General features: G+C 36.4%; 1 protein-coding gene across 1 annotated transcript in view; it reads left to right on the top strand.

The window, feature by feature from the left end:
* Positions 1–27,422, top strand: part of HOMER1 (homer scaffold protein 1) — a 125,311-nt gene that overhangs the window by 80,415 nt on the left and 17,474 nt on the right. The window contains exons 6-7 of the mRNA XM_021699847.2: positions 23,051–23,207; positions 26,959–27,069. Of these exons, the coding sequence (XP_021555522.1) occupies positions 23,051–23,207; positions 26,959–27,069 (268 nt within the window). The remainder of the gene's footprint in view (positions 1–23,050; positions 23,208–26,958; positions 27,070–27,422) is intronic.

Genomic DNA, 27,422 nt, shown 5'->3' with positions numbered 1-27,422 from the left:
AAGTTCTGTGAGTAAAATGCTATCAAATAGCATCACATGCAACAGAGAATTTGTTGGTGGAAGGAAGAGTCAGTTGCTGCAGCACATTTCATTGTTGTCTCATTTTAAGAAATTGCCACAGTCACCCCAACCTTTGGTAACACCACCCTGATCAGTCAGCAGCCATCAACATCGAGGCAAGACCCTCTACCAGCAAAAAAGATTATAAAAGCTGCAAGCTCAGATGATGGCTAGCATTTTTTAGCAATATATTTTTTAATTGAGGTATGTGCATTTTTTTAAGACATAATGCTATTACACACTTGACACACTACAGTGTAGTGTGAACATAACTTTTATATGCCCTGGGACACCAAAAAACTCATTTGCCTCACTTGATTGTGATACTCGCTTTTTTGTGGTGGTCTGGAACTGAACCCTCCGGATCTCCAAGGTGTGCCTGTCCACTTAATTTTCAGAAGACTTAAAAGCCCTTCATGAAGAGAAATTCCTATTTCTTGAGAATCAAAATAGCTATTATTCCTGACAAAAATAGTGGAAAATAATCAACCAGATTTGCAAAGTAGAACTGTTTATATATGTCATTTCCTTTAAAACTTAATGTAGCCATTTTCCTACGTGTAATCTGATACTCGTATCTTGGTCCATTTCTTTTGTGTCATATATGAGAACATTTAACTCCCCACCTCACAGGGATGTTGTGAGGCAAAATTTAAATGTTCCTTTAAAAAGTGTAGAATTAATAACTCTTGACTGTTTCTTTGTTGGTAGTTTCTATAATCATAAGATTTTGCTTATTTTTAAATTTACAAGTGCTTTTTTAGAACTATGAATGGATATTAGGTATATTCAATTGGAAGTAAGATAATGAAGTTGTAATTGATTTATCAATGACCATCCTTGTATACATAATTTAAATGCATGAAACGTTGCACTGATTTTTTAACAAAGAGCTTTTATATAATTACAATTAAAGAAAAAGCTAAAGTAAATGTCTGGTTTCCCCTTTTATTTAATTGAGATTTAATTATACCTCTTAGAAAAAAGGTAACCCAATTCATTAAATTCTAGTGAAAATGAAATCTACAATGAAATAGATACAAATTAAAGAAAAGAAGTGAAAATCTCGAAACAAGTTTCAAGCATATAGAGAAGCCCGGAATTTAGACTTTGATAAAAGCTGAGTAAAACTCGTGTGTTATTAGTTGGAGGTGAAAGTAATACTTTGATTAGAAATAGGATTATTATAGTAATAGAAATTTGATAAGCACTTGCTTCATATGACAGCAGAAGTGTCTGAAAGAAAATTTGCATAAAGGAAAATGAGGTAAAAATCATGCATAGAAAATTCTTGATAGCCTGCAGAACATGGTTTCATTTGTACAATTTTATTTTCATAACATATGAACATAACAAAGTAATTATATAGTATTTTCAGTTTCACATAAATCAACCTGATTTTTTTTTTTTTTTTTTTTTGGTGGGCAGCAAAGCAAGGTTTATTGAGCCATAGCAAAGTCATAGTACAAAGCTCCCAAGGGGGGAGGGGACCCAAGGGGATAGCCACCGAGTTTCTAAGTCTAGGAGTTTTTATGGGCTTGTTGGCGACGACCTGTTTCAATCTGATTAACCCTCCCTGCACCTGTCATCCAGTCACGTTTTTGTCACCTATCTATCTTATGGGAAAGGGTGGAGGGCTCCTTCCAGGGCGATGTAAAATCCTTTTAAGGGTTCCACCGGATTTTTGCAAGCAAAAGCTTAGTTACTGCGCATGCATTATCAGATAATGGCTCCCAGAGTGAGGCTTTAAAATTGCTATCAAATGTCTACTTCTGCTTTGTTCTCACTGTCATAGTATCAAAAGACAAACCAATTCAAAGTGAATTTAGGGATTCAAGCTTATAATCTGTATTTGTAAACAATTTAGAAAATATTTTCTAAATTACCATATTATTTAAATACTTGTTTTGTAGCTTACTCTATATGCTATAAAAAGGAGAATGGATATATAGTCCTAGGTTAAGTATGTTGGGATCAAGAAAGCATTTGACATCACAATGTTGTATTTTTGTATGCCTCTCTTTTTCAAAATGTCATAGCTTTAGATGAGCCTTGCATACTTCTCTTTATCAGTCTGCTCCCTAATGTCATATGTACCACAGAGTTCATTCATGTTGTTTAATTTGTTATTTAACTCCAGTAGGGGTGGGAACTATACAAGGGGCTTTTCTTTGGCTAACTCAGTTTGTCCCTGTAATTGCTCCCTCTTTGAAAAGTTTCATAATTTGCCCTCACTTAAGAGTTTTATGCATATGCATTCATATCTACATGAATGATATAAATTGGTTCATAGTGTATTATTGATCCATAGTATATAGTATATTATTATTTATCTAGTTTAGTGCTCATATGTTTGATTACTACAGGAAGAGTAATTTTTGGAAATTCTAACCTCAAAATAATGAGAAAAACCCGATGTGAATGAACAGTGAGCTAGTTTGAGGGTAGTAATGAAATTATTGATAAAATTTCATGGATAAGCATTTATAAAAATAGAGCTCCTTGGGGGCAAATGGTGGCTCAGTTGGTTAAGTGACCAACTCATGATTTCAGCTCAGGTCACGATCTCAGGGTCGTCTTGAGATTGAACCCTGCATCAGGCTCCGCGCTCAGCAGGGTATCTGTGACTCTCTCTTTCCCTCTGCCTCTCCCCCAGCTCACGTTCTCTCTCTCTCTAAAAAGAAATCTTTAAAAAAAAAAAAAAAAAGAGCTCCTTTTAAAATAATTCTGAACCTGGTTTCTGTTGCCCCAACTGATTTTTTAACACCAAAAATGGAATCTAATACTGAGAAGTTCTTTTTTGATAAAAAAATTTTAGAGAAAGTGTGCTTTTCTTTTCTCTAAAGCAGTCCCAAAATATGATAGCATTTGATATAATGTGTACTCTTCTAAACAATCTGTCATAGAAAGGACATATTAAAGTTGGTGAACATGTGCTTCAGAAATATGAAGAAATATAACAGTATTAGTCACTACCTTAAGAGTATTACTTTTTGGATCTTTAAAATTTAGAAGGGCTATCTTGTATCAGTGCCCATTTTATTATGGAAACAGTTTAGAGAATGAATGCATCCTGAGCCTCATTTAATTCTAGAGAGAATTATTTCTTGGGAAGAAATATGAATAATATAATGGTTTTGTGATTATTGGTCTCTAAAGATAAAACACATTCTTACCATAATATCCATCTCATAAATAAAGGGGTAAACTTGGGTTCTCCTGGCCATGCCACCGGTAGTATTCATTTTAGGCAAATCACTTCATCTCTGTAAGCTGGTTTTCTCATCTATGAAGTAAAAGAGAGGAGTGAATAATGATTTCTAAGGCCCTTTCTCTTGATTACCTAAATGATCTTGCCATTAGTCAAGGAAATAAGTAAGATGTCCTCTTGTGATCTCCTGTGGCTGGGCATGAGCTTTCGTACCAAGTTTATAATCACTAAAAACATTGATAATGTTACTATGCTACATAAAAGAATCTATTATATAAGTCAAATTAACCATCCCTGTCTTTAAGTAGAACATTAAGAAAAAGCAGTATATTATCCTATGCTTCTGCATTATGTGCACACATAATTAAAATCATTTAACTTCCTTCCAGATGGCACCTAGAGGTTCAAAATATGTGATCAATCCATCATTTAATACTTTACAGCAGTAGATTCATTTAAAATTAGAGAACTAGCACGGGAGATAGCCATAACATCATAATGTCCTAGAATGGAATATTGTAATGGAATACATTTTTGAACTATAATGCTGTCTAATAACAAGACTTACAGATTGAAATTTGTAATGATAATTAAATCTTCTGTACTTGGAAATGGATTTTAGCAGTATTAAATCATAAACAGTAAACTGAAAGAAACTTGCTATTTATAGTCACTCACTTTGAAACCTAGCACTTCACCACAGGAAAATGGTGAAGTCTGATATGCTGTCTTGGAAAAATAAGATGTAAGAATTTAATAAGTAATGTATTGCTGTATCTGGAGATAATAGTGTAGACATTTAGCACTTCAAATAGTGTTGTTGGATGTCCTACCTTTGAGTCACACCTCACAGTCTAACACAAGTTGTAATTTATAGAAAGAAAGCATTATACTCCAAAAAGCCAGGGAAGACTAATCCTTGCTTTTAAATCACTGAAGGTCAGTGATACCAATTTAGAGAAAAATCATCTTTGTTCTTCTTTACTCATTTTTCTTCACAAGAGATCATCTTGTAATAGTCCATTTATTTCAGTTCAGAACTCTGAATGTTAGGCTTCTATGCACTATTCTTAGTACTTCTAAAGATTAGGCAGTATGGTGTATATGGAAATTTAGTCATTAAAGGGCATAGGGTTTATATTTTTAGACCTTTGTTTTTACAATTTTTAATTTTTTAATCTATTTTTTTATAGTTGTCTCATGAGAAGATGAATAGGTAAAATTTTGCCGTTTTTCAGAGAACAAACTTGAGATGTAAGGAGGTTAGGGAATTTTTCTAAGATCTATAGACATCAGAATTAGAATTTGACTCTAACCATTGGCTTCTCTGTCCCAGTCTTTCCCTAATCTATCTTGAAGAAATTTTTAGTCTCCATATGGAGACCAAACTTGGAAAAGATGGTAATTGACAAGATTCATTCATTATTTGGCACAAAAATAGTGTATGAATCTTTAATTGTGTGGTTGAAATTCACCAATAAGTAGTAGTCTGTAGGCATTTGATTTATTTGAGAACATACGATGTATTGAGGTTAAGTCAACATGGTCATCTTGATATTATAGGTATTTACATTGACAGCTATCTTAACAGGATTTAGTGTGTATGCTTGCTGTGTATAGTCATGGTATTCTTGCTTATAGAGCCTGCAAGCAAGAGAAAATATTTAGGTAATCTTAGACTTGAGTAATTTGTAATTTGCACAGTAATTGTACAGTAATTTGTATTGTATGTTTACTGTGTATACATACATTATATGCTTTCTTTGCTCATTAGTCTGTTGATCTAGTGATACAGTTAAGAATACAATCTAGGTATTTACCAAGTAGCTGGCTAACGGTTTTAATTCTGCTTAGAGCTAAGCTTTGTTTCCAGAACCATCATGGAATGAAAAAACATTTGAAACCCTTGTCCTAAAAGTTCTCAGACCTGCATATAATGATCTGACAACATCTAGAGAGCGCCCCATAACAAAAGTCATTTCTTGGGGGCAGCAAGTTGAAACTTATAAATAGCTTCAAAGGTAATCTGCAAAATTAGGTCGTAGGCCCTGAGCAGTTTAAAAGTAGGTTCTAAATTTTATTTGAGGGTAAAGAGGTTAAAAGTAGTTCTATAAACCTGTGATTCTAAAACCACATCCAGAGGCTGGGAGCACCTGGAAGGCACAATTATCTTTGTGAAGTGTTTTTATACGTATGTATATATACATGTATAATCACCTGGATTAGAAATCATTTAACAAAACATTTAACATTTAACATTAACATTTAAATAAAACATTTAACGAAAAGTTATATATGTAAAATCACCATGGGCCACACATAGAAGCAATCAGTGGTCAAACTAACCTATACCAGCTCTTTCTGGTAGTTATCCACATATAGGTTCATTTTAATACCCATTTGTCCAAAATCTAGAAATTATTGAGCATGTCTGTGTGCCAGGGCAAAGCGAATAAGATTTTCCTTGAAGAGCTTTGTGAGGCAGAATATATAAGCAGTATGGTAGTGATCCGTGGGGTGCTCTGGAAGCCACGAAGAGCCCCATCTCTCTCCATTGCGACTAAAAACACTCTCTGATCTCAGATCTCAGTTTCCTTTACCCTCTTTTGGCATTTGAGTGTCAGGCATTCTAGATACATCATTGAACAAGAAAAAAGTCTCAGTTCTCACGGTATTTAAACTTAAGTAGGGGAGTAAGAAAAATAATTACATAAATAACTTCATAATTACTGGTATGAAAAGTATCATGGGAGCGCCTGGGTGACTCAGTCGTTATAAAGCGTCTGCCTTCGGCTCAGGTCATGATCCCAGGGTTCTGGGATCGAGCCCCGCATCGGGCTCCCTGCTCAGCAGGAAGCCTGCTTCTCCCTCTCCCACCACTGCTGCTTGTGTTCCTTCTCTCACTGTGTCTCTCTCTGTCAAATAAATTTTTAAAAATCTTAAAAAAAAAAAAAAATCATGAAGGAAAAGATCAAAGGGAGAGGGAGAGGGCAGGTGATGATATGACTGGATCAGAAGAGGAGGCCTCCTTGAGGACCACACATCACTTACTCTTCCAGAGAAGAGAAGGTGGCCTAGGAAAGAGAGGAAGGAGCACCCAGGCAGAGGGAGGGGCATCTGCTTTGGCCTTCAAGCACTGAGGTGTTTAGTGATCTCGTCTGAGGTCATGGTAATGACGATGGAAAGAAACAGTAGAGAAAGACTGGGCTGGAAGAAATGAGAGAATTGTTCACTTTGTAGCTTTGAGAGCAAAGGGATAGTAAGAAATCAAGATGATTCTAGTCCACTAGCTTGTAAGCCGTTTGAGAACAGTAGCCATATTTATTCGTCCTTGACATTGTCTGATACAGTACTTGACACATAGGTGTGCAGTGAACATTTATTGAATCTGGTGACTGGTAGTTGTTGCTTATATATTAGATTTTTTTCTACAGTTAGGATAGAAATTCCTTTGAGGATAAGAAAAATGTCATATACATCCATACCTCCCAAAATATTAGACCCATAAAAGGCAGTAAATACTGTTGATTTATCACTTTTTGCTTGAATTCTTTAGAAATTGTATAGATAGCCTGTTTAGTTACCCAATAACGATTAAAATGCTAGCATCACATGACTAAATAAATTAGAAGTGCACATCTTAATGTGTTGATAGAAAATGGACTAACACTTCTTTGATTATTTTATCTTTCTTCTCCAAATAGTAGCCAAGAGCCAAAATATATAAATTTTATAAAATTTATTTTATGGTTCTCAATTGCTAAGCATTTTAAGGAAGACTACTTGTGACTGTGTTGTAAATCCAGAATATCATTTAGCACTGTCTCTTAAGATCTTCTATGAGTACAGTGCTAAGTGGTATCAGGATATAGAATCTAAAATAAGTTTTCTTCTTGAATTTATTTGATCACTTTTACAAAAATGCACCTGAAATAGTTAATGATACTCTCAGAAGATCACCATTTTTAAGTTGCTTGTATAGTTGCCACAAGTCATGTCACTGTAACATAATTCTTGAAAAAACTCAGCATAGAAGCTAGCTTTCCAGATCTGTATTCACACAGAGTATCTCCAAAGTATTTTTTTTCTGGTTTTGAGATATGATTGAATACAACATTGTGTAAGTTAAAGGTATGCAGTGTGTGGACTTGATACACATATATTGCAACATGATTACCACAATAGCATTAGCTAACTTCACCTGGGTCATGTCCCATTTTTACCATTTCTTTTTCATGGTGAGAACATTTAAGATGTACTCTCTTAGCAATGTTCAAGTGTAGAGTACAGTATTATTAACTGTAATCACTATGTTATACACTAGATCCACAGGACTTACTCATCTAATGACTGGAAGTTTGTACTCATTGACAAACATCTCAATCCTTTCTCCCCCAGCCTCTGATAACCACCATTCTAGTCTGTTTCTATGATTTTTTTAGATTCCAATTATAATTGGTATCATAGATTATTTGTCTTTGTCTGACTTAAATCACTTATCAGAACACCCTCTGTGTTCATCTGTGTTGTTGCAGGCAGCATTTCCTTCTTTCTCATGGCTGAATTATTCCACTGTGTCTATAGACCACGTCCTTGTCCATTCATCCACTGATAGACACTTAGGTTGTGAGAAAAAAAACACCAGTCATTACAAACTCATAAATTGAAGCAGTTACATAAGGGGTTCAGTAATATGGGCAACATAATAATGTATATGATAAAAGCTCCTCTCAAGCTTGGCATATGTGGTTTGAGGTGGTTTTCTGAAAGCTGTTAATAAACCAAGTAAACCTCAGAGGCATATTTTAGTACTAAGAGCCTAGTTTTAGTAGAATGTGCATTCACTTGCAGAGAACAGCTTAGGTATTAATAGAAGGGTGTGAAGTAAGTAGTTCGACAGATATTCACATTTATATGTTGTAAAATTATTTACTTTTCATGTAAATATAAGCAAAACATGAGGTCATCCATCTCCATAATATAAAGTCTTTGGTTTTGAGTATTATTTCATATCCTCAAAAAGAAATATAGAGAAATATAGGGATCCTACTTTATTCCATCCTTATTTGTAACTATTTTCTACTTCGAAATATGTTTTGCACATTTTGCCAAGATGTGGAAGGCCTTTGGAGCAGCAACAACTGAAATCGGTTTAATTCCATACTTACCAGACTATCCAAGGATATGAAACCAACTTTGACATTTTCATTTCTGATTAGTATAATCTGATTATCACTGATTTTTATTAATTCATATTCTAAGCTATTGAAAAGTAGTCAGTTTTCGTGATCTCTGCATAGCATTCTCAACACCTTTATGTATGACCACACAGAGGCAATTGCAGATTATTTATAAGGTAATAGAGCGGAGGAATAGTACAAGTGAAAAAAGACTGTATAGTTGGAAAAATCTTAAGGCAGGAATCTTAATTCAAGTCCTAGCTCTGTTTCTGTTGCATGGAAGACAGAAAGTCCCCATGTGTTACAGCATTTGGATTTAATAATCTGGGTTATTTAATTCAGTTGCTTAAGCTTGGCATAAATGAAGCGCAAGTCAGTGATCTTGAATCATATGTGATGGCTTCACACAGAGAAAACTTTGAAAGTCACAGATTATGAAAGAGGATATTAGATCAAGGGGAGCTAAGTTTATGGAATGGATATGCTCAAGTCTGTGACTGTTACTAGAAAAACAACACAAAGCAAACAAATATCCTGCTGACAGAGATTTCAGTTGTATCATCTTATAGCTCAAGTGACTCTTGCTGAAAAAATCTGGAGCTGAAATACAGCCAGTCTTTATCACCGTGTCCAGTAACATTGGTTCTCAGAGTTACAATAAACTTCTGCTTCCATGCAGGCTAATCAAGCAGGCTTTAGAGGGAAAAACAAAAAAGCCTCTGTTGAGAATAGCCAGTTAAATAGCTTAAGCTGCTGTTAATTCTGAGCTACATTCGTACATACTTACATACCTATCACCATCTAACCCTCCTTAAAGTTCATTTGCATAATACTTTTGATCAGGCCCTTTTATGAAGTATTTACATAGCTCATGTATGCATTAACTAAATAAAGTTGGGTAATGGTCGGCTTCAACTAACACAATAATGGTTGCAAGTAAAATTTTACTCATGCTATGACTCAAACATTTAAGTAATTTGAAGTTATATCTTTTGATCCTGGCCTTCTCTTTAAAAAAAATTTAAACTGGGGCGCCTGGGTGGCTCAGTTGGTTAAGCGACTGCCTTCGGCTCAGGTCATAATCCTGGAGTCCCTGGATAGAGTCCCGCATTGGGCTCCCTACTCAGCGGGGAGTCTGCTTCTCCCTCTGACCCTCCCCTCTCTCATGTGCTCTCTCTCATTCTCTCTCTCTCAAATAAATAAATAAAATCTTTAAAAAAAAAAAAATTTAAACTGAAATCCAGAAGTTCTCTGATTTTGAGTGTCAAATATTGAGTGGTCAATTAAATTATTGATCACATCTGGTTTTTTAAAGAATGAAGTGTTTTTATGACAGGAAATTGGAAAAGAGATTTCCTTGTAAGATTATTCATATATTTCTACCCAGTTTTAGCTTTGGCAAAACCTCTGTGAATAGCATCTTTTTCATTTTGCCAATACTGAAAGTGATTTCTGTTGTTTTATTTCTAATATTTTTTCCCCAACAATACTAAATATTGTGCTAAACAATGTTTTGGATAGATTTTCCATAAGCGACCCGCTTTGCAAGGAAATGAACATCTTAGAAATCAAATTATGGATAAACAGATAAAAATATTCATTTCTGTCTTGAATAAAGTATAATGATTATAATACTATTACCCTGTAAATAAAAGGACAGGCTTAAAAATAATTTTACCCGTTGCAAAAGGTAGATGTATATTCATAAGGGATGAGAGAAACATAATTCTTTACTTAGTATGTAAGGCTGTTTCCCTGAAGACATCTCCCCCACTAGGATAGTCTAACACCATGCTCTGAATAAATTTCCAAAGGAAGTTTTTAGTGACTGATCAGTTTTTATAAAAGGGAAACCAATGCAAATATTAACTTGTATGAAAATAGTAGGTGCAAAATTCACAGTATCACCTTGAGTACATTCTTTTCTTACTTATAAACTAGCAGTAGGCCCACCAAATAGCTTTTTTCTCCCTTATATCCAGCACCCAACCCTCATTTCACACATGTAGAGAAAGTATTATTTACATTAAAGCATTTAAAATGCCTGTAAAGTACTTCAGGCCTTTCACAAATCTTTTTGAGCAAGGAGTTGGTGTCCACATCTCCGGCCTTAAAGAGAATAGGCAGCTTTAAATCTTTAAAGGGATCTCTTCAGAGGTTTTAGAACATTGTGGGTAGGGATTTGTAGCAGGAGTAAAAAGTGGCCATAATATTGGGACCCCTTGTGGTCCCTTCACCTTGTGTCTTCATCCCTTGGTCACAGCTCCCTTAAGGCACATGGCAGGAACCGCAGAAGTCACTGCGTCAGGCGGGCAATGCACAGATGTTACAGGAACGAGCCCTCTCCAGCGAGTGCTGCTGTAGCACGTGGAGATGCTTCTGTTACGCTAGGAGCACAGTTATGGGAGCTAGGGGATTTCTAAGGGCCTCTTTTTAGTGGGTTTATAAGTCCCTCCGTTTTAGTGAATAAAAATGGAGTAGAGCTAGACTTTTTGTGCCCTCCAAAATTAAATGGGAATTTTGCACTGAAGTGCAGGATGTTTTACGAGGTAAACCTAATGTAGTTCAGATTCAGATTTCCTCTTCCCTCCTCGCATAATCAGAAATCAACCTTACCACTTCATGAGAATCATTTCTGTGTGTTTCCTCACTCCTCCATTAACTTGATAAATTTATTCTGAGCACTACATCAAAGGTGTAAACTTATTATAAATAATACATCTATAGTACCTAAGGATGATGACAAAAATCACTGAATATGTACCAGATGTGGTTTTGATTTATTACACCTATTTAAGTTATTTACATCACTAGTCAAAAACATCTCCCTTAAATATTTAATATTAGATCTTTTAGCTTTTTCATAGTTCACTGAAGAATCTTTGAAGATTCCTTATTGCATGTACATATACAGAAATATTTGAGTGACTGTTATGTGCTTTCTTTAAGGTTTATTCCTCAGAATCACCCAATGAGGATAGTCAGTATTAATTATAGTTTTACAGATGAGGAAACGGAGGCTTAAAGAGTCTGGATAGTGTGCCCAAGGTCCCATAACTAGTGAGTAGCTGGAGCTACCGTGTCAACCAAGTCAACAAACTCCTCAGCTTGTGCTTTTTTTTTTAATTGAGATATAATTGATGTGTAACATTATATTAGTTGTAGATGTACCTGAGCCTGTATTTTTAACCACTCTTTCACAGTTGGTTCTTATTTCACATGTACATTTAATGAAATTCTTTATTTCTATTCAAAGCAATTTCTATTTAAAGACTGATAAAGGCATGGTTATACATTTTAAAGTAGTTTATTTCAGATTAATTTTATAACTTCCTCAGAAAAGTCACTGGTGTTTGTTTTTCCAGAGCTAAGTAAAATTCTGTATTTTATCTGATTTCAGATGCCTTTGTTGATAAGACATACCATTATTTTATATACTACCAGCAAAAAAACATTGTCAATTTAACTAACAGCTCTTTCAGACTTACTTAGACACAGATATCAATCTATCTAGAACACTTTTATACGTAGGTGGTATATCTAGAATAAGTGGCTTAAGGTGCTCCTATGCTTTCATCATATTCAGAAGTCCAACTCTTCTGATTCACTTTTTGACTGTATGTCCACATTTTTCAACCCAGTGTTCTAATTTTGGACTATTATAACATTGGAGATAAAGTATTTCTTTAAAAACTCTGTCACTCTTGTCTATGAAATTTTCTTCTAAGCCACTGTTTATTAAAAACTTTAATACATAAATTCCATTTTAGTTCTAAATACCATGTTTTCCAGAGTGTGATCTCTAGTTCCCTATTGGGACTGTTTTTAAAACTTAATCAGCAAACATATCTTCATCTGTTCACCAGTAGCCATTAGTTTGTGTATTACGTGTTAGCCAGTCATGCCAGGTTATGTGCAAAGGTGATGGGTTGTAAGTCAGGAAGGAATCTGAGCTGGAAAGTAAGATTTGGGGGTTATCAAGGCATACATTGACAGCAAGGGTCAGAAGAGGCAATATTTAGAAACAGGTGCCAAAAGAACTATAAGGATCAGAACAGTGGGAACATCTGATAAGAGGACCCCAAGGATAAGGAAACTAGTGAGTTGCCAAAATTATAGTAAGCTTTGAGGGAAACCTTGTTAAGCATTTAGGCACATTGAGGTTTTCATAGAGTGATCCTTTGGTGTACTAGATTATTTGCCTAGCAGAACCTGAAATCCCTACTCGTTGAAGTCTTTTTCACAACAAATAATGTTTGTAAACAGTGCAGAGTTACCCTATTTTCTTTTAAGAGATGTTTCCTTCCTTTAACTTGGTAACTTATATTAAGGAACACAAATTTAGACCCTGAACTGTTGAAGAAAGCATTAGTTTCTAAGTGGAATTAGCCTTGGGGCTAATAGGCCGACAGGGGAGCACCTAGTTCAGAAAGTGGTGTGTGTGTAGGTTGAAGTCCTCGTTGGTGGCTTCTGCGCTCACAGGTGTGCAGGAAGGGTAAGGAGACAAACCGTCGGGCTGTCCTTTGACAGGGCGGTGTTGGGACTGCTTGAGTCCCTCTCTTACTTTCATAGTGAGGGAGTGACCTCACTACCAACACTAAGAATCATGTCCAGAGGTAAGCCTATTGCCACCAATTTTTACATCCCCTTTTAAAAGCTTATCTGGATATTTTTTACAGTTCTACATAATTAGCATGCATGGGGCTACCGTTCTAGAGACTGATGGTGGATCTGGGCCCTGGAGGCATGGTGGGGAGGCAGCTTTTTAAAATTCTGTAACTAGGGGCGCCTGCGTGGCTCAGTTGGTTGGGCGACTGCCTTCGGCTCAGGTCATGATCCTGGAGTCCTGGGATCGAGTCCCACATCGGGCTCCCTGCTTGGCGGGGAGTCTGCTTCTCCCTCTAACCCTACCCCCTCTTGTGCTCTCTCTCTCTCTCTCTCAAATAAATAAATAAATAAAATCTTTTAAAAAAAATGTTTAAAATTCTGTAACTAACCATTCACATAGAGGATTCACTTCATAGGTTAAGTAAGTGCATTGTTCATGCATTAGACTTACTTTGTTAGATTGTCTGTTGTTAGTACTTTTTCTTCTAGACTTTACATAACTAATTTAATGAGGTTTACTACTTTTTTGTAGAACTTTGACCTTAGTTAAGGGAAACCTGTAAAATTCCAGTTTAAAGAACCTTTCAAATGATGTCTTGGGAGTGTTTGGAACTCCCTCATCTGACTTGTAGATCTGAAGCCAACAGGAAACCGGCTGGTCCTTTCTGAAGGGAAACTTTACCAGTCACAAGAATAAAGAATTATTTTGCTCTTATTCCAGCAAACAGACATGAGATCATAGTGGTATTTCAGTATCTGTTCTGACTCACTGGTGTCTCCTGCTAAACAATTTAGTGGTTTCTTTGTGAACAGTTTACGTAATGTGAAACTATCAAAACTGTACCTGTAAAAAAGGACCAAATTAGCAGCCAAAGTTAGAACCCTAACATTTTTTTAAACAAGTATTCCTGAACTGTAAGATGGTAAATTAAAATGTTGGTATCAACATTAATCCCATGGTATTCATTATTGCTAAAAATCAGTCTAGGGGCGCCTGGGTGGCTCGGTCAGTTAAGCGTCTGCCTTTGGCTCAGGTCATGATCCCGGGGTCCTGGGATCGAGCCCCGCATCAGGCTCCCTGCTCAGTGGGGAGCCTGCTTCTCCCTCTGCCTCTGCCTGCAGCTCTCTCTGCTTGTGCTCTCTCTCTGACAAATAAATAAATAAAACATTTTTAAAAAATAAAAAATAAAAATCAATCTAATGGGGGAGGAATGGGCTATCTTAAAATTGTAAGAAAGGAACACTTTTTTAAATTGCAAAAGTATGTCAACTATTTAAAATTATGTATGAGGGCTGACCACATCTGAGATAACTGAGATAGCTCACATGTAAAACTTCCTTCAGGATACTCTTTGGTATTCATTGTAAGTTGAAATTGTGTAGGGTAGTCTAATATACTAGATGGTGAGGGGAATATACCAAGAAAGCTATAAAGAGAAAACAGGGCAGATTGACAAAAATCAAAAACATGTTATTTCCTAAATCGTATTTCACACTGTGTACTAGGTTATTAAAGGAGCAGCTCATAAAGTAGAGGAAGCAAGAATGTTCTAAAATATTCAAATTTACCAGCAAAGTTAAAATTTTGGTTGATACTGCAAAACAGCCTTAAAAACATATTTATTTACTTTGGAACCAAGTATAAGAGAATGCAGAAAGACAAAAACAACATTGAACTGTTCTCTCCTGTAATACTTCAAGATTAGATTATTAAGTCTCAATTTGTTATGGTTTGTTGTCTTCTTGTGCAATATATATAAATTATTTGGTATGACCGTTTTCTTCATCATTTACCTTTTTGTTTAAATGCAATCAGCAGGACTTTGGGGCTCTGCAGAGTAAAGAAGAAGAAGGTTTTAATGGAAGTCCATGGACAGTTTATCTGTGGCCAGATCTTATTACTTGATATACTAGAGGCTCAAGATATGTTTAGGGAAAGAAGTAGATAAGTTTATAGTATACTGAGACACAGTACCTTCACCTTTTTCTGTCTGTTCCAGAGGCATCATTTCAATGTCTTCCTGCCCAAAAACCAGATTTTTTATTTATTTATTTGACAGAGCGAGAGAGCACAAGCAGGGGGAGCAACAGAGGGAGAGGGAGAAGCAGGCTCCCCGTTGAGCAGGGAGCCCGACATGGGGCTCCATCCCAGGATCCCAGGATTATGACCTGAGCCGAAGACAGATGCTTAACTGACTGAGCCACCCAGGCACCCCCAAAACCAATTTTTAATTATGCCTTATCTATGGCCCATTCCTTTCCTATGTGTATCCCTGCCTCTATAATCCTGCTTCTCTTATCTACTTCTTTTTTTTTTTTTTTTAAGATTTTATTTATTTTTCAACAGAGAGAGACAGCAAGAGAGGGAACACAAGCAGGGGGTGTGGGAGAGGGAGAAGCAGGCTTCCCGCGGAGCAGGGAGCCCAATGTGGGACTCGATCCCAGGACCCTGGGATCATGACCTGAGCCGAAGGCAGACGCTTAACAACTGAGCCACCCAGGCGCCCTCTCCTATCTACTTCTTATCACCATCTACAGATGCCCACTAACCTCCTTCCTTTTTATTTTTGACTCTTTTATTATGTGTTTCCTGCCCACCCAGTCTCTTCCCATGCCAACAAATACATGAATGGAGCAGCTTAGGGACCATTCTACCAGTTTAAGAAGACCTTTCCAGCTCTTAAAGTTTGTAATCCTACATTCACAGAAAGTGTATTTACAAGTGTTTAGAAAGCGTTTTTTTTTCTTTTGGTAATGTGATAATTTTAAAAATTGAAGTATAATTTTTATATTTAGTAAAATTCACTCTTTCTACCATACAGTTTTATCCATTTTACATTTGTATAGCTGTGTAACTACCAACACAAAGTAGGGTTCTATCACCCCCCAAAATTCTCTCCTGCTCTTTGGTATGGTAGACTTCTTTCCCTACCCCAGCCACTGGACAACCAGGGATCTCTTTTCTATCCCTATAGTTTTGTCTTTTCTGTAATGTCATATAAATGGAAATCAAACAATATGTAGCCTTTTTTTCCCTATTTAAAAAAATTGTGGGGGTGCCTGGGTGACTCAGTCAGTTAAGTGTCTGATTCTTGATTTCTGCTCAGGTCCTGATCTCAGGGTTGTGAGATCAAGCCCTGACGTTGGGCTCCTGCTGAGCATGGAGCCGGCCTAAGATTCTTTCTCTCCCTCTTCCTCTACCCCTCCCACCCCCGGCTCACACGTGCTCTCTCTCAAGGGCACCTGGGTGGCTCAGTCGGTTAAGCATCTGCCTTTGGCTCAGGTCATGATCTCAGGGTCCTGGGATGGAGTCCTGCATCAGGCTCCCTGCTGAGCAAGGGAGTCTATTTCTCCCTCTTCCTCTTCCCCTCCCCCTGCCTGCACTCTTTGTCTCTCACCTAAAAATCTTTTTAAAAAATTTGAAAAGTGATAAAATATATATAGCATAAAATTTATCATAACCATTTTTACATGTACAGTTCAGTGTAACATATATTCACATTTTTTTAAAGATTTTATTTATTTATTTGACACAGAGAGAGAGAAAGAGATAGGGAGAGCAGGAACACAAGCAGGGGGAGTGGGAGAGGGAGAAGCGGCTTCCCGCTGAGCAGGGAGCCCGATGCGGGGCTTGATCCCAGGACCCTGGGATCATGACCTGAGCCGAAGGCAGACGCTTAACTGACTGAGCCACCCAGACATGCTGGGTAGTATAGACATTTTAACATTTGTTCTTCCAATCCATGAGCATGGAACATATTCCCATTTCTTTGTGTCTTCCTCAATTTCTTCCATTGAGTGTTCTATAATTTTCTGAGTACAGATTTTTTTGCCTCTTAGGTTTATTCCTAGGTATCTTACAGTTTTGGGTGCAATTGTAAATGGGATTGACTCCTTAATTTCTCTTTCTTCTGTCTCATTGTTTGTGTATAGAAATGTAACTGATTTCTGTGCTTTGATTTTATGTCCTGCCACTTTGTTTAATTCCTGTATGAGTTCTAGCAATTTTGGGGTGGAGTCTTTTGGGTTTTCCACATAGACTATCATGTCATCTACAAAGAGAGAGTTTGACTACTTTGCCTATTCAGATGCCTGTTATTTCTCTTTGTTGTCTGATTGCTGAGGCTAGGACTACAACTGGTTTTGTGTGTTGATTTTTGTGTCCTGCAGCTTTGAAGAACTCATTTGGTAGTTCTGACAGCCTTTTTATGAAATCTTTAGGGTTTTCAATATATAAATCATGTCACCTGCAAACAGATTTTTACTTCTTCCTTTTTAATTTAGACATCTTTTATTCATTTTTGTGCCTACGGGTGCTGGCTAGGACTTCCAGTACCAATTTGAAGTTGGAGTGGTGAAAATGAGCATCCTTGTCTTGTTTCTGATCTTAGAGAAAAAGGTTTCAGTCTTTCATATTTGAGTCTGATATTAGCTGTGTGCTTTACATATATGGCCTTTATTATGTTGAGGTAGTTTCCTTCTGTTCCTCATTTATTGAGTATTTTTATAATAAAAGGGAATTGAATATTGTCCAGTGTTGTTTCCTACATCATTCGAAATGAGTTTTTTTCTTTTATTCTATTAATGTGATGTATTACATTGATTTCTTTTTAAAGATTTGTATTTATTTATTTAGAGAGAGAAAGAGAGCGAGTGCAAATATGAGCTGGGGGAGGGGTAGAGGGAGAAGCAGATACCCTGCTGAGCGGGGAGCCTGATGCAGGGCTCCATCCCAGGACGCTAGGATCGTGACCTGAGCCAAAGGCTGACACTTAAGCAACTGAGCCACCCAGGTGCCCCTACATTGATTTTTATATGTTGAACCTTCCTTGAATTCTAGAATCTCTTCATTTTATTTTTAAATGGTGTCTTTCAAAGAGAAGTTTGCAATTGTTATGAAATCCTTTTATTAATTTTTTAATGGATCCTGCTTTTGGTGTTTTAGCTAAGAAACCTTTGCCTAACCCATGGTGACAAAGATTTTCTTCTTGGTTTCTTCTGGGAGTTTTATATTTTATAAAAGTTTTATGTTTTCAGTTAATTTTTATATTGGAAATGAGATATGACTCAAGATTCTGTGTGTGTGTGGTTATCTAGTTGATTTAGCACCATTTGTTTTATTTTTTATCTTTTTTAAAGATTTTATTTGACAGAGAGAGACACAGCAAGAGAGGGAACACCAGCAGGGGGAGTGGGAGAGGAAGAAGCAGGCTTCCTGCCAAGCAGTGAGCCCGATGTGGGGCTCAATCCCAGGACCCTGGGACCATGACCTGAGCCGAAGGCAGACGCTTAACGACTGAGCCACCTAGGCGCCCTGGCTAAATTTGTTTTTTAAAATTTTATTTATTTGAGAGAGAGAGTGCAGGAGTGGAGGGAGGGGCAGAAGAGGAGGGAGAAGCAGACTCCCCACTGAGCAGGGTGCCCCACTTGGGGCTCAATCCCCGGATCCCAGGATCATGACATGAGCTGAAGGCAGATGCTTAACCAACTGAGTCACCCAGGCACCCACGGTTTGGCTAATTTTGGTTGGTCAAATGAACTGATTTCTAAATTACTCCAAAACAAGGCATTCTGTTTTGGGGATGCTAACCTTTTCCTGAACACGTCCTTTGTAGATTCTCCAAGTCCCAGATCTGTGCTCTGTACATGAAATCTCTTGTATTTTGTATGCTTGATAGATCGATTTAGAATGGAAATCTAAATAGTAGAATCTATAGATTCTACTAATCAAGGCTAGTGTGAAGTCCTGTCCCAAGTGTAAGATTCAAAATACTTATATTCAAACTTATATTGAAAACTTAATTAAAATTTAATAGTTAAAACATTTACTATTCATTATATTAATTAACCCTAAGTTGATTTTGTACTTCATAAAGAATACATTTTACTTAAATGAACACCTTTTCTTTTTCATTTAGGTTGTCAGTGTATTAGCTAAACCTGCATAGATTGGCAGGCACCAGGCTATGCTCGAAGTAGAAGGATAGGTGGTGTAACTAGAAAATACTTATGGAGAAGACCTGAATCTGTGAAAAGGAAGAATGCAATCTTGTAGATTGATGCTAATATATAAAATTTGGGGCAAAAATTCATAGGAAACAAAGTGAAAATCTGATTGGGAGGAAGAAACCCTCACAGGCAAGCCAGCTTGACTAGAACGGGAGATATAACCCATGTGCCTCAATCCAGGAAGATTAGGCAGATTGATACCACCAAGGAATTAACTCAGTTCTCCATGGACACTGATTGAGTGTCCCCAAAATTTAACTCAATTCTTACACTATCAGGTTAAGGGCTCAGTCCCACAATACTGCTTCCTCTTTAGATGCCAATCTCAAGTCCCAAGTTGTTACCTGTGCTTCTGTTTGGCTGTAAATTAGAGGTTCCCACAATCCCCTCCCTAGTTTGATTAATTTGCTAGAGTGGCTCACAGAACTCAGGAAACCGGTTTTACTTATTAGATAATCGGTTTATTATAAAGGATATGAATGAATAGCCAGGTGAAATGATACATAGGGCAAGATTCTGAAAGCAGGAGCTTTTTTCCTGTGGAGTGTGGACCTAGCACATGGATGCTTTCTGGGTCACCAACATGGAAGCTCTCAGAAACCCATTCTTTTGGGGTTTTATGGAGGCTTCATTACACAGACATGATAAACTCACTAGCCATTGGTGACTGATTCAACTTCTAGCCCCTCTCCCCTCCCTGGAGGCCAGGGGGTGGGACTGAAAGTTTTAACCTTTAATCAAGGTTGGTTCTCCTGGAAAGCAGCCCCCACATCTTTAGAGGGGTTCTAAAAATCACCTCATTAACATAAACTCAGTTGCAGTTGAAAGGGCCTTCTTTTGAATAACAAGACATCCATTTCACCTTTATGAGTCTAAAGTGATTTCTGGAACTGAGGACAAATGTCCAAATGTAACAAAAGATGCCCAGGAGTTTGATATTTGCATATATCAAGTGTTTAAATTAGTTCAATAAGATTTTAGTTGTCAGATTGAAGGGTCTGTTTAAATAAAATTCCTCTATAGGGAAAAAAATGGTAGGTGGTTTTGAAAAAATCTGTAATTTAGTTAGAACAGGTGCATGCTTTGCTCAGAAAAACCGAATTTGGAAAATCATTCCACAAAAGACAGAATAGAAAAGAACTTTCTTTTCAAGGATAGAAGTGGGTTGTTAAATTAATAGCTTAGCTTATTGTTTGATTTTGTCCTTTCATGTTTAGATGAAATGTTCTCACTTAGTAAACTTTAGAAAAAAAAATTTTTTTTTAACTTTAGAAAATTTTTTAAACTTTTTCTTTGAAACTAATTTTAGACTTAGAGGAAAGTTAAAAAACTATGTAGAGAAACCATCACCCAGCTTCCCTTACTGTTAACATCTTACATAACCATAATAATTATCAAATTAATATCAATACAATACTGTTAACTCCAGTTTAGGAGACTTGTTTTCATCATTGTCCCTTTCCTAGGAACCTGTTTGCATTTAATTATTTCTTCTTATTCTCCACCATTCTATTTCTCAGTCTTGTCTTCTCTTGACACTTTGGAAGAGTACCAACCAGTTATTTTGTAGAATGTCCTCAGTTTGGGTTTATGTTGTTTTCTCATGATTAGAATGAGGTTATGCCTTTTTGGCAAGAATACCGCAGAAATTATCTTGTGTCTTTCCTTATGCATCATATCAGTGGGTTCATGTTGCCGATATATCTTATTATTAGTGGTGAGCTTTAGAAATCTTGCTGATAATAATATATATAATATTATATATATAATATATAATTAATTATATAATAAATTATTATTTATTATTTATTGTTATAAAATTATTATATAATATATAATTATATATTATGATATAATTATAATATATAATTAATATAATACATATTAAAATTCCTATTAAAAATACCAGTCCAGGGCACCTGGGTGGCTCATTCAGTTAAGTGTCCAACTCTTGATTTCTACTCAGGTGATGATATCAGGGTTGTGCAAATAAGCCCTGTGCTGGGCGTGGAGCCTGCTTAAGATTCTCTCTCTCCCTTTGCCCCTCCCCCCTGCCTCTCTTAAAAAAAAAAAAAGAAAGAGAAATCAATTCATCAAAGCATTTGCTCTGTGATGCAGATAACCTACCAAAAACCAAAAATGCAGATTAAAGAAAGCTATCATCATCACTAATTAATGGGATGAGGTTTGTAGAATTTCACTAAAAGGAGGAAACTGTTCAATAATAAGTAAGAAAAGGGGCACCTGGGTGGCTCAGTCGGTTAAGCATCTGACTCTTGATTTAGGCTCAGGGCATGATCTCAAGGTCCTGCCATCTTGAGCCCCATGCAGGGCTCCGTGCTCAGCCAAGAGTCTGCTTGAGTTCTTTCTCTCCTGTCCCCCCACCCACCATGTATGCGCACATTCACTGTCTCTCAAATAAATTTTTTTTTTTTAAGGAAAAAAACGTCTTTTTTTTTCAAATGAGGCAATTCTTTCTTCATGGGACAGTTAACGAATTATCAAGAGAGAGATCTTCCCAATTAATAGAATTGTCTTTGTAATAGAAAAATTGTCTTGGTTGAGGCAATTAACTTTGGATAACTTACTAAGTAGAACAGTAAATGAGGAAATAGGTTATTGCTTTTAGGTTTTTTTTGTTTTATATGCAACACAGAATTCTATCAGAAATTAAGTCATTAGGACCAATTTCTAGGTGTAGCCTATCATAATACCTGAAATAAATTTATTGCGACAAATTTTTGTATTTTGGGCATCTCAAAATTATGAATAACGTGAAATAAATCAGTAACAGTTTCAGAAGAAATACTATGTTACATGTCCCAAACCTTATTGACATTACAGCATCCTCACATGTTTCACAAAGGAATGAAATTGTACTTCAAGGTTTGATGAACTTAAAAAATACAGTGCATTTGGTGCAGCCACTGTGGAAAACAGCATGGAGGTTCCTCAGAAGTTAAAAATAGAAATATCTTATGATCCATTAATTTCACTTCTGGGCATTTACCCAAAGAAAATGAAAATACTAATTCTAAAAGGTATATGCACCCTTAGGTTTATTGCAGCATTATTTACAATAGCCAAGATAGGGAAGCAGCCCAAGGTCCATTAATAGATGAATGGATAAAGAAGATGTGGTATGTGGTGCACACACACACACACACACACAATGGAGTATTATTCAGCCGTAAAAAAGAATGAAATCTTACCATTTGCAACAACATGGATGGGCCTACAGGGTATTTTGCTGTGTAAAATAGGTCAGATAGGGAAAGACAAAATACCATAGGATTTCAAGTACATGTGGAATCTAAAAAAGAAAAACAGAAACAGACTCAAAGTACAGAGAGCAAACTGGTCTCTCTAGTTGCCAGAGAAAAGGGGATTAAGGCAAAATAGGTGATTAAGGAGATTAAGAGGTGCAAACTTCTAGTTATAAAGTAAATAACAGGGATGAAAAGTACAGATTAAGAAATATAGCAAATAATATGGTAATAACTTTGTATAGGGACACGTGGTAACTGTACTTATCATGGTGAATATTTCGTGATGTATATAGTTATCAAATCACTATGTTATACCCCTGAAACTAATATAGTATTATATGTCAACTAATACCCACCTTAAAAAATACACAGTACGTTGTTAGGTTTTGCTTGTAGATATTTTTCAGGGTATAATGTTTATTCCTCAAAAGAGAATGGGTAGAAACTCTTCTGTAGATGTCTGTATCTGTCCTAATGAAGGTGAGAACTAGTCTACATTAAGCCTACTGCTTTGGTACTTTTTCTGTTTCTTCACTTGCTAGATTTTCTTCAGCAGGAACTTTTCAGTGAAATATTTGTTGAAATATTTGTTTTTATTCTTTTTGGATTATCTTTGAAACATTCATGGACTATAAAACTAATAGAACCAAGGACTGCTGCACCTCCAAAGTGACAATATTCAGTGTAATTGATAGAATTTTCTTTTCTTTTAGTTCAGCAATCAGCAAACATTGGGAGGCTGAACTGGCTACCCTCAAAGGAAATAATGCCAAACTCACTGCGGCCCTGTTGGAGTCCACTGCCAATGTGAAACAATGGAAACAGCAGCTTGCTGCATATCAGGAGGAAGCAGAACGTCTGCACAAGCGGGTAAGCTCAGAGCTCCTGCTCTCCGTGGGGATTGATGGCTAACAGATTTCCCTGACCTGCAGAAACATACATGTAGATTCAGCACAAGGACATCTGGAGATAGTCATTGCTTGTCAGAACATATGTATAGATGGTAGTAAATGTGGGTTTAGTTAAGAAAAATATTTTTCTATTCTGCCACTTATTAGCTGTGTGACCTTTGGTAAGTTATCCCTTTCTGCTCAGTATTCTCATGTATAAAATAGAAAATTGTAGAATTCCTGTGAAAATGAATAGAGAAAATGAATTGTCATGTAGTTGCACCGAGTTGATAGATGCTTTTATCATTTTTATTGTTTTTTTGAAGAAGGAACAACTTAAAAAATACAGGTAAGAAATTCTTTATAAAAGTTGCTTATGCAGGTTTCCCCCACTATCCAAAAGTAAAGCTGTGAAACCTTTCCTAAGCTGAAGTGGTATAAGGAGAAGAGTATCCCCTGCTTTCCAGAAGTTCACTTTGTTTTTACAAAAGACCTACATTAGTATCTGTTTTTGCTGACAAATCTGAGGACCATTTTTAGTTTTGCCACAAAAAGCTGTTACCGTACTAATACAGGTCTTTTGTAAAAGTGAAGTGGCATAATTCAAACTCTCAGAAAGTGGGAGACACCTGTATTTGTAATTTCATGCAGGAAAAGAAAATCAGAAATCCCAGTATGAAAAATATTAGAAGCCCAAACAATTACTTGTGAAGAATTTTTTTTTGTATTCACAGCATTTGCCTTTACCCAACAGGAAGTATATGCCGCTAATTTCCTTTTTTTGGGAAGGATGCCAAAGAAGTGAACTTCATAGACAGTAGGAAATGGCCTTACTTCCAGAGCACAGTTTGAGGAATGTAGTAAGATCAGGCTGAGGTGGGAAGTAATATAGAGATGAAATAGAGACAGGGAGGGAGAGTAAGAAACCTGAGTAAATGTCATCCTGTTGTATGCATAAAGGTTAACTTAGGAGGAGGAAGAAGGAAGTTGTTGTTTAATGACTATAGAATTTCCATTTTGTAAGATGAAAAAGTTCTGGAGACCTTTTTCACAACAGTGTGAGAATACTTAACACTGCCGAATTGTACACTTAAAAATGGCTAAGATGATAAAATTTTTTTCTGTGTTCTTTACCACAATAAAATAAATTAATCCATGACAGTTAACTCATGAGCCAATAAATACTCACAGAAGAACTATCATATCCCCTTACTGTATAATCCCTGTCCTTAAGGAAATTTTGGTTTAAATTGTGAATTGAATTTTAAAGATCTAAGAAATGGAATCTTTCTATTTATTCACATGTTTATAATTTTTAATGCTCTTCTTTCCTTCTTGTAGATCTGAATTTCCATCAGGTATCCTTTCTGTGTAGCCTAACTTCCTTTGCAGTTACAGCCAGAGGGATGTAGGGGGCAGCTTTTTGTCTTTACTATAGGTTGCGTTTTCCTATTTCTTCACATGTCTAGTCATTTTCAGTTGTATGTTAGACATTTGAAATTAGATGACATACAGCCCATAGTTTCTCGTATCTTACTCTGAATGATGTTGATTTTTCTTTGAGTAAGCAGTTAAACTTACTTACAGATTTCCTTGAAATTGTGGAGGTGTGGACTCAGGCTTCATTAGAGTCCATTTATTTTAATCTTGCCCTTAACCCTATGGTGAATTCCGTAGTCCTGGGAAATGTTTATTTCTAAGGCATAATCCTGCTGGTGTCTCAGTGGAAAGCTTGAAGTAATAACCCACGTCCTCTAATTTGGTGGGACTGAAACGCCAAACTGTTCTCTCTGTGGTGAGCCCTACCACAGCTCAGCTCTTGCAGCCTTCCGGCTGCTTTCATTCCCCCCCTCATGCTGGACTCCTTGGATCTTACCTGTGCATGTGTAGATGAAAGCCAAAGATTTGAAGGAAGTCTGTATGTTTCTTTGCGGGCTTTCTTCATACAGTTCGCTCAATTTCTAGCTGTTTCAGCTGTTTTAAGGGGTCCCCAGATCCTCAGGCTCCTCAGGGAAATAAGACCACAAGTTTCTGCTTAAGTTCTAGTCAAGCAATGCAGCCAGACTACAGAGTGCCTTCAAGCAAAAAGATATGTATATGTGTCTTTTACCCAATGTGATTGCTTTCTTTCTGGCTTTTGCTCTATTTGGTCGCTTACCCGGGCATTCAAACAGTTGAATTTTACATTTTGGTCATGATTTGCAATTGTTATCTGTGGGAAAGTTTTTCCAGTAAAAAGTACTCCATCATTATCAGAACTGGAACTCCCTATAAGGAATTCATTATCTAATTGGACCAAAAAAAAAAAAAAACCTCCTATATATTGAACAATAAGGAAATAATTCCCAAGATTTTGAATACATTTCATTTTGTGGGCCACAGGACAGGAGAGCCTAGAGGAATTAAGTAGATAGGAATGACTTTCTGGTGAAAGTACATGCTGAGCTGAGAGCTGAAGGTTTGCTAAGGTCTGAACAGCCTCAGTGGTAAGAGTGGACATTCTAGTTAAGTCAGCAAGATGGTTTATTCAGTGAGAGTGGTTTATTTTTAGGGTGAAGAGACTCACCTATTTTTAGTTGGAAAAACCACCTATCACATACTGTGAGTGTCTTGGGTGATGAGGGTGGTTAAGTAGTTTAGGACTGGTATATGCAAGACCTGCAGGTTTAGATTTGATACTGTAAAAAATGAGCCGTTGAAAGGCTTTGAATGGAGGAATTAGACAATGATAGATGAAAATTAGTTTATAGGAGAGGTAAAAACAGACAAAGATTATAATTATGTCCTCTGGTGGGCCATTGCTGTTGTCTAGGCTTGGATGATAGGGTCTGCACAAGGCTATTAGTACATGAATAGAAAGGAAGAAAATGTTAAGAAACGTAAAGTAACATTTATGGAGGGTAAGTAGATATTTGGAAAATGTGAAGGAGAAGGATTTGCTGTTTCCTTAATAGTCTAGAATTTACTGCATTCTAGTCAGCCAAAATGTATGAGATGCTAACGTGTGTAAATTGCTGTGATGAGGTGCGTGTGTATGTTTTTATGTTGTCTTCTGCCTATTTTGACTGTTGGATCCACCAATGTTGTTGGATGGTTTAACTTTTAGGGGCAGTGCCTTTCTTTCTTCTCTGAGAAAATACCAAGTGCTCATTAAAAGTTCTGTAGCTCTTTGGTCCCTTAGTACATTCTTATTGACTAAAGAATATTATCTTTTGCTACAGAGACACTACTGATGTGAAGTCATTCAAGTATCGAATGATTGAAGTTGTATTTTAAGCATATCTTTTCTTCCAGATTCTCTTACATTTTGGAAATGTATTTGAAAAATTTCTCACTTCTGTAAGGCCAGTTTTCAGAAGCCATGTTTAATTTGAAAGCTACAGATGGAAGGCAGATGGCTAGATCTGATTTTGAATATGTTTTCATAAGAAATTTTTAAAGAAGCCTCTCATTATAGGGGTTCTCAACTGTCATTAACCAATTAAGCTTTCCTAACTTCTTCCATGACTAAGCCATATAAATAATTATTCCCCTAGTCTTTTTTTGTTGTCCTAAATTTGTGTCCTTAAAGAATCTATTCATTCTACCTTAAGTGTCTTAATATTTCTCAAAATTGATTTTCATATGTTGTTTAAAAGTCGTGATTTACCTATGAGGGGCTTATTATACTTTCAGCAAGAAATCTTTTGAGATAGTCATATAGCTTAATCTGTGTTCTCATTTCATTTTAGGTGACCGAGCTTGAATGTGTTAGTAGCCAGGCAAATGCAGTGCATACCCATAAGACAGAATTAAATCAAACAATACAAGAACTAGAAGAGACGCTGAAAGTGAAGGAAGAGGTATTTCCTACTTTTCACTCATCTATAATCTAGCTAACATGTGTACAAAATATTTGAGTCTCTTTCAGATTTACAGGTACTTTATGGAATAAAGTAAGGTTGTGGGGTGTTTTGGGGGGGAAGATGAAATTTTTTTTGATTGATATGAAGCTTGTTCATACTTTCTCCATCTTTGTCTCTGCTGTTAGGAACTACAGTGAGGCAGGCAGACTGAGATACTGCCTCTTGCCTTCTGTATGAGAGTTGCATTCTTAAAATCAACAGAAAACTGTGAGAGGTTAAATGAATTTTATAAGCTGTTGCTTTTTCTGATTTCCAGTCATAAGATTTAATATCCCAGGAAAGAATTATAT

The sequence above is a fragment of the Neomonachus schauinslandi genome, chromosome 7 (assembly GCF_002201575.2).
Source record: "Neomonachus schauinslandi chromosome 7, ASM220157v2, whole genome shotgun sequence".
Taxonomy (NCBI): Eukaryota; Metazoa; Chordata; class Mammalia; order Carnivora; family Phocidae; genus Neomonachus; species Neomonachus schauinslandi.
Note: the sequence above shows the minus strand (reverse complement) of the source record. Positions and strands in the feature narration are given on the sequence as shown.